Raw genomic sequence first — 19,353 nt, 5'->3', positions numbered from 1 at the left:
CATATGTACATATATGTATTATAGACACGTACGTATGTGCGTGTGTGTGTCTGTTTCTACGGTGTATCAGCCAAAAGTAAACAATAAGAACGAAAACGCCAGCAAACATGACAAGTTTATCAATCGATAGGTGGGGTGAAGACATGAACACAAGCAACAAACTGTAGCGATTTCATCTTGATTACAGTCTTGCTGAGCAGAGCATGCTTCGGGTATACATATATTAAATGTACATATGTACATACATATGTGCATATGTGTAGATGAGCTTTTGTGCATGCACAGTGAATACAAGTCTGTCTTGATTATCGCCAGCTGACGCTGGGTCATGTGCACATACATACGTACCAACATACACTTGAAAGTACATAGAGACTTGCGTTCTCGGCGGGTTCCTTAGACTAGTAGCTCATCGATCGGCCGATTTAATACTAAAGCTACACATTTATAATCTCAGCGTTGGCGATCAAGTGCGCTCAGTCGCTGGCGAAACGTTGAAGTAGAATTTAAGTGAATCTCATTAAAATCGTATAGAAAACGCATGGAGACTAGATTTTCAGCCAATAATTGCTCTTAGTTTATATTCAAATATCGATGATTCATACATACAGTGTGATTTTTAAAAATTAATAGATGGAATTGTGTGCGTAGCTGTTGAAATAAACTGTATTTGATGTTTGTACAAGTAAAGTGTGCCATTAATTAAATAATTGTAAACCGAAAGTGATTCTCCAGGCAAAAAAGTTCACACACAGAAACCCACATAAAAAGTAAAAACAAACGCGTTCGCTGTTGTAAAAAAAAGAACAACAAAGAAAAAACATATAACAACAATCAAACGCAAATAAAATTCGCTCAATATGCGGTTGTTCAATGTGGGAAAATCCGCACGATTTAATATGCCTCAATGGCAATTTTGCCTGGTTTTCATCGCTGCGTTATTTTCAACGGCCACAGCGCAGGGTAAGTACCTGCAATGCGTACATATCTATATGTGTGTGCGTACTTGCAAATTCATCACACAAGCACACACATTCATAATATATGTATAATATCATATGTGTCACGCACACATGCCTGCATACAAACAGATTTACGTACAAGCTAAGTAAGCACAATTTAAGCGAAGATACATATGTACGACAGGCGTGTGACAAGGCCGCCACAGGAGGCAGGCAACAGGCGACAAGCGGCAGGAAGGTGGGCAGCCGGCGCAACATTCGTATGGATGCGTGTACACAGCGCTTCGAAGGGGAATTGGAGCATTAAACATTCAGTGGCTATTTTAAGCCATCTACAACGGCCGCAAAGCAACAAAAACAACAACACAGAGCCGCTATAAATATTAGCATTGGAAGTTGTGCGTGTGTTTAGCAGTGTGTGCGTGTGGCAGCAACAAGTAAAGTGGAGGCAGGAAAATTTTTAGAATCGCTTGATTTGTTCCAACTTTCCACAAAAAGCATATTGACGTGCAGATTTAAATGTGATAAAAAATGCATGGAACAAAATTGGGCACTTAATTTAATTAAGAATACAGCAAAGCGCCGTTAATAATGTTAATATTCTCGTGCTTATGTATAATGGAAGATTGCATAATTCTGATTACAATTATTTTCGTTTGCCCAGGTTCATTCACGAGAACATTTTTAGTGAGCGTGAGATTTAAATTGAGTCAAAAACTCAAAACAGAAATAATCCTACATCGCATTAATAATTTTTTTTTTTTTCAATATTTACAGCTTTGTTCGATATCAAAGCGATTTTTAAAAGTTTCTATCATTGAAAGTTTTATGCCAGCGCATACTGTGCTTTACAGTTCACTGTGGTTCCCAACATACAATATATGTATTCATGAAAATATGAAAAAAGTTAACTTTAGCTGCACCGAAGCTATGCATATTTCCTTCACAGTTTTATCTTGATTTTTATGGGCCAGTTAGTATGGCAGCTATGTGCGAAGTTGCCTGATATCGGCGGTTTCGACAAATGAGCAGCTTCTTGATGCGAAAGTGACGTTTCAAGTCGATATCTTGAAAACAGTGGGACTAGTTTTCGTATATACTGACGGACGGATAGAGAAAAAACATTGCTAAATCGACTCAACGGGCCACATTGATCATTAATATGCACAAATGTTCGTCATAGTTTAGTGAACGAGGGCAAGACGAAATATCTCCTGTCATCAAACAAACAGTTGTCGCACTCGCGACTTGGCTCTCATGTCACTGTTGACAGTCATAAGTTCGAAGTTTTAGATAATTTCGTTTATCTTGGAACCGGCATTAACAGCAACAACAACGTCATCCAACGCTGAATAACTCTTGCCAACAGGTACTACTTTGGACTGAGTAGGCAATTGAGAAGTAAAGTGCTCTCTCGACGAACAAAAACCAAACTCTATAAGTCGTTCATAATTCCCGTCCTGCTATATGGTGCAGAGGCTTGGACGATGTCAACAACTGATGAGTCGACGTTGCGTGTTTTCGAGAGAAAAGTTCTGCGGAAGATTTATGGCGCCTTGCGCGTTGGCCACGGCAATTATCGCATTCGATGGAACGATGAACTGTATGAGATATATGACGAAATTGACATATGTAGTTCAGGGAATTAAAAGACAGCGGCTACGCTGGCTAGGTCATGTTGTCCGAATGGACGAAAACACTCCAGCCCTGAAAGTATTCGACGCAGTACCCACCGGAGGAAGCAGAAAGAGAGGAAAACCTCCACTTCGTTGGAAAGACCAGGTGGAGAAGGAACCGGCTTCGCTTGGAATTGTGAAAAAAAAGGAACGACTGGCGCGCTGTTATTAACTCGGCTATAACAACTTAAGCGTTGTCCACGCCAGTAAAAAAGAGGATGTACTTTATAAGGTCTCCGGAAACTCATTTTGGCTGTTACAAACACGTGGCAAACTTAATATACCCTTGCATGGGTTTCAACATAGCACTCTTATATTAAAAAGTATTTCCTCTAATGTAAAGTACAATGGGGAGTCATGTTAAATTAACTTTATATAATTATCAGTCCCCTGCAGCAATATTCGATTTAGTAATATACAATAGTACTTGGTAGTAAACGATATGTCAAGGCAACAAAAATCATGTTGTGTCATGTCTCGATGAGTTTCCGAAATTCACTTAACTAAGCTTATCTAATATATTTTTAATAGAGAACTATTGAGAGGTAGGGAACCATTAAACGAAATATTTTTCACCTGTTTCTAGCTTCAATATATTTTACAAAAACAAAAGAACAAAAATCATTTGGGAAATCGCAGGTACAGATCTAAATGCGGTTGGAGCATTTTAGTTTCACCAGTAATTCTCCCACCATTGTTATTTATTTCGAGTCCTCATGCTCGAATATATCACATATTTCGTTAATTAAAAGAATGCAAATTCCTAATGAATTGTGTTGTACTGTGCGAGTGACAATTACTCATATTTTCAGTTCAATTAAATTGAACGAACTGTGAAAATAATTAATTTAGCGAAAATGCATTTATTTGTGATGAGATATCAGATTTTCGTAGATAGATTTAGCAGTTTTCATAAGCCTATCGAAGAGTAATTTGAAAACACAATAGCAGCTACTAAACTTTTTTTTTTATTGAGTGAGAAGAGAGTATTGGGTATAGCAATATGTCTGTGTGTACAATCAAAAGCAGCAAATGGCTAGCAGCAATAGAATACATATACAAATTGTTTTTGTGCTTTTGAAATTATCAAACTTGTATAACAAAATCTTTAGTTAAATGAACATAAATATCAAATTTAACCGGTCGAAAAATAAACTTAATATCTTCAAACCGAATCTTTTGACCGAACAATAGCTTAAAATACGCATATTTATTTCTCTAACTGAAAAAGTGAGAATTTATTGACACATGCAAATATATTTATTTATGTTTTTTAAGGAGAAAATCAAAAATGTTATCAAAAATCACAAGTGTATCGATATCGATATAGGGACATCAATACATGAGCTTAAGGGGTTATATACAGAAGGCCGAAACAAACGAATTTTCCACAATTTTTTTCTTACAATAATTTTAAATTTATTGATTCAAAAATTTGTACACACATTACGGTAGCTTTTAACTGTAATCTACAATTTAGTATTAGTAAAAATATTTATTTGGAAAGAAACTACAGCTGATATCTGAAAGCATCTCTCAAAAAAGCCGTTTGGCGGTGAACACTATATCTCTGAACTGGATGCTTTGCTATTAAAAAACAAAACAGATTTCGTGAAAATGATGTTAAATCTGGTAACTAATTGAAGGAATAAGCAAAATAATTGTTTGATCAAATGGCGGTTTCTCAAAAAAAAAGAACGATTTTTGACCAAAATTGCGTCCTTAAATTGTTTCTAAAAAATATTTATTTGTGAGAAAAAATCTTCGATCAATTACTAAAAAATATATTGAAGAAGCTCATGTTAAATTTTGAGACTATCTAATGCAATAATCAAATAACTCACTAACCACTTTCACATGCACCGAACTGAGCAATCTACCTACCTAAAGTGCATATATCACAAACCAAATTACATTTGATCACACCCAGAAAATATAACTGAGTTTGTGTTAAAATAAAATTTACTCACTGTTAATACTCAAAATTACTACTCAAATCGAAAGCCATTTGGCAGCAGCTATAAGCTTTAAGCCATCAAAGTGGACAGGGCTTAATATGATGTGGCTTAATTGTACAGGGTGTCATAAAATTAGCGTAAGATTAAAATTTGCCGTCATTTCAATTAATCTGTTCATGTTTGACGAAGTTAAAACGCTAATCCGAACATATTTTGTATGAGATTTTCGAATTGCCCCAAGTCGTTAGAAATATTTAATGCACACATAAATTCAAAGTTTGAAATATGATTAAAATAAATATAAATCCTTGTATATATGCTTGTATTATGTGTTAAAATTTCCAGAAATCGTGTAAAAATAATACCTTTCTGCCCCATGCCAGCTCTTTCTATTGCTATCATAAAGCAGAATTTATCGCAAAATTTTCTTTAAAACCCTTCAAACTCACTAAACTAATCTCAGGCAAGTAATTAAGGTCTCTTGCTACCAAATCTGTCATGCAAATGTGAAATTCTTTCATAATTAATGCTGCTTCGATAGCGTGAATTTCTCACGAAATGTGATTTGGCGCACTTTTAGAGCTGCTGAGATAAAATAAAGCAGTTAATACCCACATTTGAAGCAATGACTAGGTGCCAGCTAATCGGAGAAACCGTTAATTTGTGTTTATTGCCTGAAACAAGCTAATTTACAGCCACACGATCGATATAAATGTCCTGTCATACGCCTTAATGCCCATTCACCATTTACTACTTTCAATCCGAAAACGCTATTCATTTCGTTTTCACTTCTTTGTTTCGCGCCCATAATGGTATAAGTGGAAGACGGTAGTCTTCAGTACACAGAGGCCATGCACCAGCAGCTACTCATAATTCTTCTGTATTTAACTTCGGCATTATCATTACAAGTAATCTTACAACATAAAGTTGCGAGTGTAATTGAGTTGAATAAAATGGTTTATTTTTGTCGTTGTTTTTGTTGTTGCTGCGGCTGCTGGGCTGGCGTGCTAGTTTGTGTTAGCTCAGTGTCGGTCGGTGTCATCGCCAATCCCACCGTCGGTGAGTCATTGGCGCGGGTAATAGCAGGCAAATGAAAGCCGCAAAAAGGGCAACAAATGGGATGTGAATGAAAAAAAAAACACAAAAACACAAGCACCAAAAAAGAAACGGAAAGAGAAGAAACCGATTTAAGCAAATAACAAAAATATGATACAAACAAAGCCAAAGTTCAATGCAATCAATGCGAATTGCTGTTTTTAGTTGAGTCCATTGCCACTGTCATACTAACAACGCCAACGACAACGCCAACGACAACGCCAACGACAATACACGATGGGAGGGTGCTTGACTGGAGCGTAGCGTATAATGGTGGCATTCGGAAGCAGCGCACAGATGCTGTTCCGCAAGCAGTGCCCAGCTGCTGCTGTCGTTTTTCTTATCGTCGTTTGCCTGCGCTCAAAAGTGGTTCGTGCACGTGCCGAAGCATTTTGGGAAATTTTCTCATTTATTTTTATACTCGCGTGAGTTGCGCTCTCAACAGCACACCATTCGTAAATTTCGTGCGCTCTTTCTTATTTTAGCTCATTTCTTGCATGCTCTTAAATACAGTTACGCTCATTCACATACATACATTTCTCAACTCTTATACTTGATTAGCACGCTGTCGCAATCCGAATGCCAAAGTGGGTTATTGTGTCTCCATTTACGAATGCCCCAGCCTGCTTGAAGTAGTACAACGCTACAACTTAGCGGCAGCGGATCGCGAGTTCTTGCAGAAATCTCAGTGCGTCAACGGTTATGGACGTTCACCGTACGTCTGTTGTACGCCTGATAAAGGTTACGATTCATCGGATGATGGCGAAAATCCAACGCCAACAACAACAACGACAACGCGTCGCCCATCGACTGTCAATCCACCAACGCCGAGCAATGGTAGAGGCAATGTGCTACCGGTGCCGCCAGAATGTGGTCCAACTTCACTGAATGATAAAATTTACAATGGCAAAGACACGGCACTGGATCAGTACCCATGGATGGTGTTGCTCGAATACATACAAAGTAAGTGTACATGTATTATGTGTGGCTTTATAGCTGCAGGGGTGGGGGAGGCAACCTACTGCTTTGCTTCTGCTGCTGCTGATGTTGTTATTTCTTGTTTGTTGTAGATTAAATCGCCGTTATTGATTTGAATTTCAATGCCTTTCATACTCACACCGTCTTCTTTGTTTTTGTTTTTGTTTCTTGTTATTCTCGCACTTGCCTGCGCCTACTTACACAGAGAATGGCAAGCCTATACTCAATTGTGGCGGCAGTTTGATAAATCAACGCTATGTGCTGACAGCAGGTCACTGTGTTGTGGGAGCCATCGAAACGGAAATTGGTCCACTGTAAGTAGACGTGCTCTGGCATATTTATGGAATATATTACACACTAATATGCACTTACATACTTATATATACATATCTTAACATATGTATGTATACAAAGACTTCTTCGTGTGCCGTAGCCGTAATTGTGTGAACTTTTGTTTAGCTACCTACAAAAGCGAGTATAAATAATTTTGTCAACCGATACGTTTGCCTTCTAAAATAACGGTAATCCTTTTCTGCGGCAATTTGATTTTCGATTTTTGTGCTTGTGTGTGTGTACAGTGTTCGTTCAATCATGTAGTCTTAGTTCGTGGAATTTGGTAAATATTTTGTTAGATTTTATAGCAAGAAATACACACTTATAAGCTATTTACCTTAAGATTAAATATTTTATTTTGAAAAGCTTCGTAAATAACAGTATATGCAATATATAAGTCAAGAATGCTGGCAAAATGATAAAATTCATGGAAATACGCATTGTTTGCCATTGTATTTTCCAAGACTCTATAAAGACGCAACAGTGTATTGTATAACTTAAAAATATTTGGTTTTAACCTTGCTAGTGAAACTGTCAAGCTGAGATGTAAGTAAATTTGCTCATTCGTGCTAGTGCCATTGCTAAGGTGATGTTCAATGTCGTCAATGACGATACTTTTTTCTCAAATAAATCATAATAGGCACCGAATCGGGAATATATGTGTATGTTATAGAAAACAAAGTTCAATAGCGGCAATATCTGCTTTATACATATGCTTTATTTGCTTTAATAATGAATATTTAGCTGAGCGAACCACTGTTTTTGCTTTTTTATTCACTATAACTCTTCATGAAATATCAGTAACTCATACGTCACGGCGTGCAAAATCTATAGCTAAAGGCTTATAACAACCCAAGTTAATGGCATTTCTCAGAAGCTTTCATACTTATTTCCTGCGGTCACATCAACAACAATAGCATTAGCGAAATCGATTTCATGTAATTTTAACCCGAATTTCTTGTGGCATAAAACCAACGTCTCACAGCACACAGATTTAATCAATACACTTTAAATTAATTAATATTAATCGAATGCTTTTGTGCTTAACCATATAAAGCTACGAGAGCAAATTCACACTACTCAAGAAATCGAAAGAATCATTGCGACTGCGACTGCCGACTGATGTGTTAAGAGCTCTGTGGGGTATTTGAGGTGTCCTGATGTCGAATTTAAGTTCAAAAATTTTCCATCACATACAGCTGTTTTTGCCATGTTAGTAAATGGTGGTGGTTTGTCACCTTCACTCCTTGACTAAAACACAAAAAAATCCCAGAAAATTGTCAGACATTTTTACTATCATTTTCGGTTTTAGCAACCCAAAATTAGCCAGAAATAGCCTCTAACATCACAGTCACCAAATGACTGTAAACTAGTGTTATTAGACCATTATATGCTTTTATCGCACATAATCGAATTGCGTGGATTTCTAATGGCAGACAATTAAAGTTATCCCCTTTAAAGCGCGTAATAGATGGGTCCCAAGCTAACAGAAGTACACTGCCATTTAGATGAGCCTGCATAAAAGCGGCTTAAAGAGTTCATAAACATATTTTCATGTGTATGTGGGGACTTTGCTCAAATGCTCGTAATAATTTAATGGCTTATAAACATATTTGGGTGCAATTTCTGCTTTTCTGTTTAATTTCACAAATAATTTCCAAATGGATTATTGCGAGAGCGAGATAATCAAGGCTTCCCATAGAAATTTGCTTAATTTGCTATGCAATTTTAAAACGATAGATCGAAATTGGTGGCTGTGCCGTTGAAGGCCAATCAAGCTCGTTCTTTATTGCCGTGCAGTTGCTCAGTTGCTATTTTCATTTAATTTATTCAGTGCTCAATTTAATGGAAAATTTGCTAAATTCACACGCGTATGCCATAAATATAAGGCAGGCAGGCACGGTACTAATTTTCTTGCTGATCAGGGTATTTTGTATGTTTATTATACATGCGGATAATTTGACAAAAATCTTCCTGATTGAAGAAGTGTGATACTTTCAGAAGAATTTAAGGATTTGAATTCATTATGATGGGACAAATGGTATAACAAAAGCATTAATATTATTAAATAATGCGGATTTCTAGTTTCCTTTATGGTAATGATGACATAACTGTTTTTTTGTGAGAAGTAATATAATTTCCTTGATTAGCGCAATTATACTACACAATGGCATTGTAATTAACAATATGCTTAACTAACTTCAATAAGACATAACAACGACAAAGCATTGGGCAAATAATCGATTGTAAAAATAAAAATCATTAAACTTGTGCGTAGGTAAGGGTGTAAGGTAAGGGATGCTAAATTGCAACCATGCTTAGGTACAAACCAATTTGAGATCAATATTAATTAAATTTATTGAAATTTCTTTCAAATCAGTCCAATCGGTTTTTTCGTGTAAAAGTATCGAACAGATTCACTTTATGGGATGTGGGATTCTTTAATACACTATTTTGTCCAACTTAACTGGAGCTTCTCTTCCCAACTGCATGGAAATTAGGAAGAAACGTTTACTTCGATTTCAGCGAGGCCAAATAATCCTCGCAAATACCAAAGGTCCCTTACAAAAGATTGACTGCGTTCATTCAGTTTGTGTGGTACCTCTCCTCCGATCTGAAAAATTTCTTCGTAGATTGCATTATTACCTTAGACAACAACCCATGCTTAATTTCGTGACAAATGAGCAGCTTTTTGGACGGAGATGGACATTGCAAAATCGACTCAACTCGTTATGCTAAATATTTATATAAATGCACTCGTGGCCACGCAAACCTTACCAATAAAAATCTTCAAGTATTGTACATATTTGACTAGACTTTATAGCGGTACTTTTTGCGGTAAGATGTAACATGTTATTAATCAAAAATATTAAAATTATAAACAAAACACATTCAGCTATTGATAAATCAATTAAAAGATTGTGATTTACAAAAGGAGCTCAGAATGTAAGAGAGTGACATGCGATGGAAAAATTATAAATATTTTTTTAATTCTATTTCATTTCCACTATTATTGAAATTATTACTTGAATTTATTTTTTTTTTAACTGAAACACGGAGTTTAGTCGGTGAATCACTTTAAAAAGAATAAAATCGGCAAAAGCACAGAGAAGCTAATTTGTGTTTTACTCATTAAACGTAATAAATTAAAAACTATAATTATTATTAGATAATATAATTTACTTTACTTATGCTTACTAAAAACATAAAAAACAAAATTGAAAAAAATTCCGAACGAGTGAAAAAGTCGGAAAAAAAATTTAAAAAAGTATAGCGGTAAGGTTTGCATGGCCACGAGTGTATATTTAATAGAGTTTCCGATGTTTGCTTGAATGTGCTACAAATTTCGTGGAAAATTCAGTAAACCCTGTTCAGTAATAAAAAACTAAAGTTTTCTGCATACCTCAAAAGCTTATCTTCAGTCTTAGACCTCTTAATATTATTGTATTAATGAATATGCGTAAATATAAATCTTACATTTTTTTGAAATTTAATTACACTTATTTTTTTTGTTACTTAGTGATGCTAAGCTACACATACCTTACCCCTGCAAAATATTTTAGGTCGTAAAAATATAACTTTATCAAAAAAGTAAGTTACAAGCACGTGAACCACCCTTTACACACGGAAATACCCAGCATATTCAGGCTAAGTTCACACATCATTTCGCAAAAACAATAACGTCACTTACAGTTTATTTAATTTATATTTAATTTCATTTTATTTTTCGCATTTTTCAATTTACACACGAACGAATGGGTTTCCGATGCTTGCGCATCACCACTACCATCATGTGAACCGACGAATCCGCAACAAAAAAACCCCGCAAACCACCTTACCGCTATCTGCGACCGTTGTCAAACCGGAAATTTCGCAATCCACAATCCGCACCATATGCAGGTCGTCGATTCATCTGGGCGAGTATGATATCAGTAAGGAAATCGATTGCATACAAGACGATTGCAACAACAAAGTTGTGAAAATGGGCTACGAACAGGTGATCCCACATCCACAGTACGAACCCAACAACAATGACCGTCATCACGACATCGCCCTGATACGAATGTCTGCGGACGTGACATACTCGGATTTCATTAGGCCAGTTTGCCTGCCGTTGGCCAGCACACGTCAAGCCATCAATGTGGGTGAGCTGCTCACAGTAGCCGGCTGGGGGCGTACGTTATTGGGTAAGTGTGTATTAAGCGGCAGCAACTATATAAATATGGAGATAAGCGAAAATAAAAGTGTGTATGTGTGTGTGAGTGTGTAGTCAGTTGGGTGAAAGTAGTAAATTGTAAAGGAGGCGTATGCATGTTGCCGAGCACGGGCGCTCGACCCACTACTGGCTGAGCTACACACACCCACACACACGCAGACATAATGATACGGCCCATTTTATGTAGTGAATGTATAAGTATAGATTTACATTTTACGCTTGTGTATTTTCATTGTTCAATGTGACATCTTTTATAATGTTTGCTTTCATTTTATTTTTACATGCGCCATCCTTCGCCATCGTTGGTCCTTAAATGTATGCTGTTTGTGCGCTCAACTGCGGCAGCGCGCCAGAGCAATGTCAAGCAAGAATTGGCCGTGCCAGTGGTGGATCATGATTCATGCGCGCGTAAATTTTCCTCACGAAATGTCAATTTGATTACGTCGCAGCTCTGCGCGGGCGGTGAGTTCTCCAAAGATAGTTGCGATGGTGATTCCGGCGGTCCGTTAATGCGCCAAACTGCTCAGAATCGCTGGTACCTTGAGGGTGTTGTATCTTTTGGCAATCGTTGCGGTCTGGAAGGTTGGCCGGCGGTATATACGCGTGTCGCCGATTATACAGATTGGATTGCGCAGAGCTTGCGCCCGTAGTTGTTGCTTAATGTTCGATAAAGTTGAGACAAGTAGGCGGCATGGACTGTAGCTGTAGTGAATTGTATTTACGCTTAGCGTCCATTGGTTTATATTTACAATTTATTCGATTGCCAGCTGTTAATCATGCAAATAATTTTTAAGTAATGTGTCTGTAAAAGTAATGAAAATTAATAAAAAACATGATAAATCAATCAAATTGCCAACAACTAATTGAGTTAAAATTGCTTTTAATAGGTTAAGAACTTGGGTAGTCGCGAATGTAATTTAAATTAAAATATGCGATTTTTCTTCTTCTTCTTCTTCTTCTTAATTGGCGTAATCACCGCTTACGCGATTATAGCCGAGTTAACAACAGCGCACCAGTCGTTTCTTCTTTTTGCTACGTGGCGCCAATTGGATATTCCAAGCGTAGCCAGGTCTTTCTCCACCTGGTCCTTCCAACGGAGTGGAGGTCTTCCTCTTCCTGCGGGTACTGCGTCAAATACTTTCAGAGTTGGAGTGTTTTCGTCCATTCGGACAACATGACCTAGCCAGCGTAGCCGCTGTCTTTTAATTCGCTGAACTATGTCAATGTCGTCGTATATCTATCTATCCGTGGCCAACGCGCGAGGGACCATAAATCTTTCGCAGAACTTTTCTCTCGAAAACTCGCAACGTCGACTCATCAGTTGTTGTCATCGTTCAGGCCTCTGCACCATATAGCAGGACGGGAATTATGAGTGACTTATAGAGATGGGTTTTTGTTCGTCGAGAGAGGACTTTGCTTCTCAATTGCCTACTCAGTCCGAAGTAGCACCTGTTGGCAAGAGTTATCCTGCGTTGGATTTACAGGCTGACATTGTTGGTGGTGTTTATGCTGGTTCCCAAATGTACGAAACTATCTACAACTTTAACAGTCGTGAGCAGCTTGAGTCATATGTAAAAGAATCGTTTCTGGCCACTCCCAAGTAAATGGCGATCAGAGAACTTTTCTCACTTGCGTGAACTTCTACACATGACTCCATCCTCCGTTTGCACTACTTTAGTCAGTCGAAAACACCCAGCGTCATTATAAATACGTTTGACGGGGATCCACAAGCTTCACCTCGCCTTGACTGATCGTATATTTATTCTCACTAACCAAATTGTTGTTGGTTCTTTGTTCACTAAGTATTGCTTATTGCTAGTCACAACTTTTTTCCAACTTTCTGGCAAAACTTGAATACCATTACGGTAAAACTATTCATCTTGTGATGCTACCAATCATGGTAATATGTTTCACTTGGGGCCGTACTTTCGTAAGCTATGTGGTGTTTTCGAGGTGCAAAAGGAAGTCGATAATATTTGTCTAGTAGTATTAGTTTTAGCATTTCCAAATATTTTCAGATATCACCCCTGACAAAGAAATATTTTTTCTTTCCTATGAGAACACTTTCTCTTATCATATCACTTCTTCCAATGAATGAAATACTATCTCTATATGCAAATTTATAGAAGTAAACAACGAAAAAATATGCCAATGAACACATTACCACAAAATATATGTACAATATTTATACCTTAACCAATCTTCATACATTCAAAATATGGTGCATTCCATATTATGAAGGCATTCGTAATATGCATATAAACCACCCGGCGATAATAAAACAGTGCGCGGTCGGAAATAACCGCAATTCAATTACGCTTACGGTACTATCACCCTCATCTGTAGTTGGTCAACTGTGCATCAGACCTCCCCTCTCCACATCACAAGTTAGCTTTAATGCTAATTTCCTTTATTGTCATTACCCAGGGGCTTGACAATGTGTGTGTGTGCATACGTGTGCTTGACGGTAAACGCCCATGCGGGTGTGTATCTGCTAATGCATTTGTGTGTGCTCAAATATATTTGCCAATATGTTAAAAGTTGTACTCACTTTGAATCTGGGATAAACGAACTTACATACATTATACATACTCACAAGATACTACTTCTTCTTTTAGCATTTAATAAAAGAATATTGTTGGCTATAAATTAGACCCAGGCGTATACAATGCCATACAATCAGAAAATATGTATGTGTATATAATATGTGCATATAAGCATCAAGTTTACTTCTTATGTATCAGAATAAAAATAATTAAGGGGAGTGGCTAATGTAGGTCGATGATTAGATGCATTTGTGTGTGAACGCAGTGAAATACTCATACATTTGTAATGTAGTATGTAAGTAGTCCCACGTGCTCAGCAATCGGCCCATGGTCTAAAGTCTTCAATATTCTCAGAGGAGTTGCTACAGAGTGATAATAAATTCAAAAATATTTCTTTAAGCAAGTAAATACATATGAGTGAGAATTAAGCGAAATATTTATTTAGTTTACAGAGAAAATATTTCAGAAAAAAATTTTGAACTGAATAGGCTAGTTTGGCACTAAGGCGAACCGTTGGTAGACCACAAATAACGCAGCACTTTACTAACACCCAGCACTGGCTAACTGTCGATTTCATAGCTTTAATACCGTCTCAGCTGAAAAGTTTATATTATTTTGAAAAAAGATATCTAGAAGGAAGATTTCGAGAAAAACCTTTGCGCATTGGCCGCGGCGAACATCGCATTCGATGGAATGATGAGCTGTTTGAGACTTACGATGACATTGACATAGTTCTTCGTATGGAAGAAAATACTCCAGCTCTGAAAACTTTCGACGCAGTACCCGCCGGGGGTAGCAGAGGTAGGGGAAGAGATCCACTACGTTGAACAGACTAGGTGCAGAAGGACCTGGCTTCGCTTGGAATCTCCAATTGGCGCCACATTGCAAAAAAGATCTTAATGGGATATTAACGGCTATTCTGTGGTTTCAAAACATAAGATGGAATAATAATTATACTAAGTGCGATATAAAAATATCGTTTGAGCGATATAAGCTTTGAATTCTATCAAAACAGCTTAAATGAATTGACAAAGGCGCTGCAATCAATTCAGCTTTTCATCAAGAGGTAGACCGCGCTCTAAAAAATATGTCATTGCCAATTAAGCTGAATACACTTTTCAGCATCTAATTACACTTTTGATTTGGACATTCCAACCAGGAAACCAGTTAATGCTCCGCACCGAAATGTACAACCGCAGTGCAGCAATAAGCACATTCCAAACTTTGACAAGTCGCTGGGAGCAGTTTTTGTGAGTAAAGTTCCGAACAACATGACCTTGCTGTACTTGAGTAAAAGTAAATTTAGCTTACACACTATTTCTTGTTGTTACCAAAAACGTTCTGTATAAATTAACGAATTTTCTATAAGCAGAACTCTTGCTCTACAAGCACTTTGGCATGCATTGTACTACATGTACAACAAAAAACGAGATTTTAGAGAAAGTTTAAGATTCTTTTACGCTCGGAGAAAACTCAATCAGCAGAAAATTTAAGAAAAATAAGGACGAAAGCAAGGATGAACGTTTGGTTTTAGCTTTGCGTTTTGGTTAATTTCGACCTTTTAGTTACAGCATAGCCAAGTGTATTTTGGAGTACTTGGCGTCAAGCTTACTGCAAGCGGACTTTCTTAGCATATTTAATTTTTTCTCAGCTTTTTCGTTTTGTTGTCGATGGAAGTAGTTAATAAATCCGTTTATTTGTTAAAGTTTCATCCAAGCCATGTAAGTATTTCATGTAAAACGTTTACTTGTAGCTGCAGCGGGTTAGAAATTAGCTTCTCAGCTGAAAATTCTTGACTTAGCTGCCGCTTTGTTGTCCCAATTTCGTTAACAGCTAAATGTAAGCACGCCATCTTAGCGTAGTAATTTCTCAATTTCTAAGAAAATCCTTTGCATTTGCAACATACAATGTGTTTAAAAATAACAGCGGATAGTATATATATATATACTTATACATTTATTTAGAAGTAGTTGAATGCAGCATAGCCTTTTGAACTTTTTAGCCAAAGCCAAGCTTATCGACTTATTGAAGTAAAGTTCTTTATTGTCTATTCATGTAGCCTTTCACATCGCGCTTATACTGCAGCTTCAGTTCGTGCTGCTCATCTGCCAGCTGCGCCACAAGCGCCTGACAAGCAAAAGTTAATTAGATTTACGCGCCCTTTCCGAAGTTGTTGGCAAGCAGACGCAACAAAGCCGGGCAAAAATCGGTTAAAATACCCAGTTCGCGCACATATATGTATGTATAGTGCGTGCCAAAAATAAACCAACGGATGTCTAATACTGTAGCATAAAAGTACTAGTAATGTTACTAATACGCCGTGTAGCACTACTTTAATTGGCGTTGCCACGACAAATGTTACTGGTTTCTAGACAAGGTTTGTCAACTCGACAAAATTAACTATTTACCGAATAATGACGGACTATTTTGCAAGGGAGAGCTAACATATGTGAGTTCTGTTGGTACTTCCTTGAATTTGAGCATCATTAAACTTTGAACTTGATATATTAAGTTTGGCACGATGTGTATAACACTCAAAACGAAAATCTAGAGACCCTGTAAACTATGTTTATAAATGCGCAGTGTGACGGCTAAGTCGAGTGAGCCATGTACGTAAGGTTTTGAAATATTGATCTGAAAATTTTCCCACTTCTTTTCTCTCTGAGAAGTTTCTCATTTATAAGAACCGTCTATATAGAAATACTATAGCATATTGCTACTATAAAAACTGAACAATCGGAATCAAGAGCTAGCATGGAAAGCTTTGTTGTTTGGTGAAATATTTTCACGAAATTTGGCATGGATTATTGTACAAGGCAACGGTTCAACCTCTACAGAAATTGTTGAGATCGTAGTGATCCGTAGGGGGCGTCTAGCTGCCATACAAACTGACAACAAACAAAGTTCTTGTAAGGAGCTTTTTGTATTACAACCGAACTTAAAGTTCACCTCTTACCATGAAAAGTTTTAAAAGCTTAACTGAAACCATGAAACAGTCTAACGACTTTTTAATATTTCCAAAATAATACCATCGTTTCATATTTTTCTGAGAGTAAAAAACAAACCGTGATTTTGATTAACGGAAGATACTGTGAGTAATTTTTTCGTTCACAGAAAAGAATGCAACGAGCACATCGGAAGCTTCCTACAGAAAATGCACAAGTCTATATGCTAGAACATACACACGTTCGCAGAAAGGGGAGGCGTATACGCAACAAATTGAAAATACTTAAAACGGAAGCATAGTACATATAAAGAGTACGACTAACGGGCGGTTAAAAGCATGAAAGTGTATTTGTTTTTTATACTTTCTCGTTGGTTTTGTACGCATTTGCATTTTTCCAAGCCTGCTCATCAGTTGTCATTGCATCAACATTTCCAGTTGCATTTAAAACACTGCCATTCTCATGAGGCAACCGCACTAATAAAGGATTATGCACCATGTTGCATGAGCAAGCAACTGCGCATATATTTAATCAACACCGGTGAGGGTAAGAAATTCAAGGAAAAACGAAGAAACGCCTGATAATCTTTTGAAGTTGTTGTCTTGCTTTTAGCAAAGGAAGTAGACTGCAGTTAATTGGAATGCGGTGTTGGCGGAGAAGGCACGTGACGGCATGCGTTACTGGCTGTGAGAAGCAACATTTTACATTTTAAAGTAAATATTTAAGCGCGTATATTTATAAACACTTAGTTTTTAGTTAATTAGCAGTGCGTTAATTAAATTTTTATGCGACCTTTGGTGTTTTAAGCTGGAAAAATGCTTGAAGTGGTCTTTGGGGGCTCATAAAATGACTCGTGCTGTTGTTGTTCACTGAATTACTCGAAAATAAATACAGAAAAGTCCAAAATTTTTTTGTTTTTCATATTTTATCTGCTATAAGTACATTTTCAGCAACAAGAATTTAACTTCAAATGTCTACTACTTTTTGAAAAAGCGATAGATAGAGATTCTTCTTCTTTTTAAGTCGCCTCTTTTATTTTGTCATTATTTTTGCTCTGGAAAAAACTCGATTAGATCATTTATCTACGCTCCAGAGTCGCATAATCCCTTTAGTAATGGACTGCAGAGGCGTTTAAAGATTATTATTGAATTATTGAGCCTTTCTGGAATCTCATTTTTGCTTTTTATGTATCCACATTCTATGGCAAATAATTAAACGAAAATAAAAAGTAAGTGCGGTTTTTTTATGCAATTCCTTTTTTCTAAAATAAATTTCATGATTACATGCGAAAGCAATTTTCTATTCAATTAAGCAATGAATTTAAAAAGTTGCACTTTCTCTGAGCGCATTTCAATTATTTATTTTTATTTCATCTGATTATACCGTATTGTTTCAGTTTTTTCACGGGATTTTCTCATTTCATCGATTGCTTTTTTGCGCTTGGCTTTTGCCTTTGCTGTCATTTCCGGTGGACTAAATTATCACACAGCATGCAATCAAACCACTGTTAACACCTCATGCGATCGGTCGCATCTCGTCGTCGCCCTTCACTATATAAGATTTTGTTTATTTTTGTTTTCGCTGCTTCAATTTTGTCTAAAGTTTTCGTTTTCATTTGCTTCGCACACGCTCACATGCATACAAGTTTGGTATCGATTTCAGCACACTTATAAACCGCACCTATGGTTGTGAGCCCTTTAATGTGTGTGTGTGCGTTTACTTTTTCTTAAATGCTGATAAATTTCCTGCAGTTGCATTTGTTTGCCTTATAGATGTTTTCTGCAAGCGAAATCTGTATTGCTTTACTTTGCAACCGATATGCGAGTATAGTTTGCTTACCTCCAGCTATTGATTCCTTAAAATAGAAATACACACAGTATGTATGTGTGTATACTCATAGTAGTCGATTAGTTTTGCCAGCTAGCTACTACCATGAAGTCAAGCTGTATTTTAATAAAAATATTTGATTTTATATTCAAACATATTTTTATATATGTACATACATAAGCACAAAGGAAAGACAAATTTGATCATCTTCGCAATTGGTCATCCTCTTGCATCACCAGAAGTGCTTTTATGGCATTTCTCATGAAATTGATGGCTCATACAAAAGCAGTACATTCATTTCAATTCATTTCACGCATTTGGCCCTCAGCTTGCAAGTCTAGGTACAACTTTAGAAAATGAAAAGCTGCTTTGTTAAAAATATTATTTAATTGTATTTTGAAAAGTTTGACTTATATTGATAGAAATAAACATATATAGTATGTATGTGTACTAATATTCAAAATTTTGTCAATAAATTCTTGCACTGGAAGTTCCTATACTACATATATACTAGAAACCTTTCTATTGCAAATCGCATAGGTTAATGGACGCAAATTTATATCTGGCCAAGTACTGTCAACTTAGCAGCATTCCTCTAAATTATTTGTACACCAGTTGCCACCTCGTTTGACCACTTCTCTGCTCGTTAGTTCTAGCAAGTCTTGTATAGAATTTTACATGTGAAATCATGTGAAAACTTCTCCAGTTTATTTGAGCAAACCTTATAATATCATTGGATCATTGAAATAGCATAACTGTTTCCCGCTCTGTCTCTCTTTTATTAAACCATTTTTGTATTGTATACCAGTCTTTCGTT

The 19,353-nt window shown here is 36.7% G+C and overlaps 1 protein-coding gene across 1 annotated transcript; it reads left to right on the top strand.

Moving 5' to 3' along the window:
- Window positions 1-467: 467 nt before the first annotated feature.
- Window positions 468-12,069, top strand: LOC120776996 (serine protease 7). Its single transcript, XM_040108101.1, has 5 exons — window positions 468-963; window positions 6,253-6,654; window positions 6,875-6,983; window positions 10,903-11,189; window positions 11,564-12,069. Exons 1-5 carry the CDS (start codon window positions 861-863, stop codon window positions 11,866-11,868), a joined length of 1,206 nt encoding a protein of 401 aa, XP_039964035.1. The 5' UTR covers window positions 468-860; the 3' UTR covers window positions 11,869-12,069.
- Window positions 12,070-19,353: the final 7,284 nt, after the last annotated feature.

This window comes from Bactrocera tryoni, chromosome 1 (assembly GCF_016617805.1).
Source record: "Bactrocera tryoni isolate S06 chromosome 1, CSIRO_BtryS06_freeze2, whole genome shotgun sequence".
NCBI lineage: Eukaryota > Metazoa > Arthropoda > Insecta > Diptera > Tephritidae > Bactrocera > Bactrocera tryoni.
Note: the sequence above shows the minus strand (reverse complement) of the source record. Positions and strands in the feature narration are given on the sequence as shown.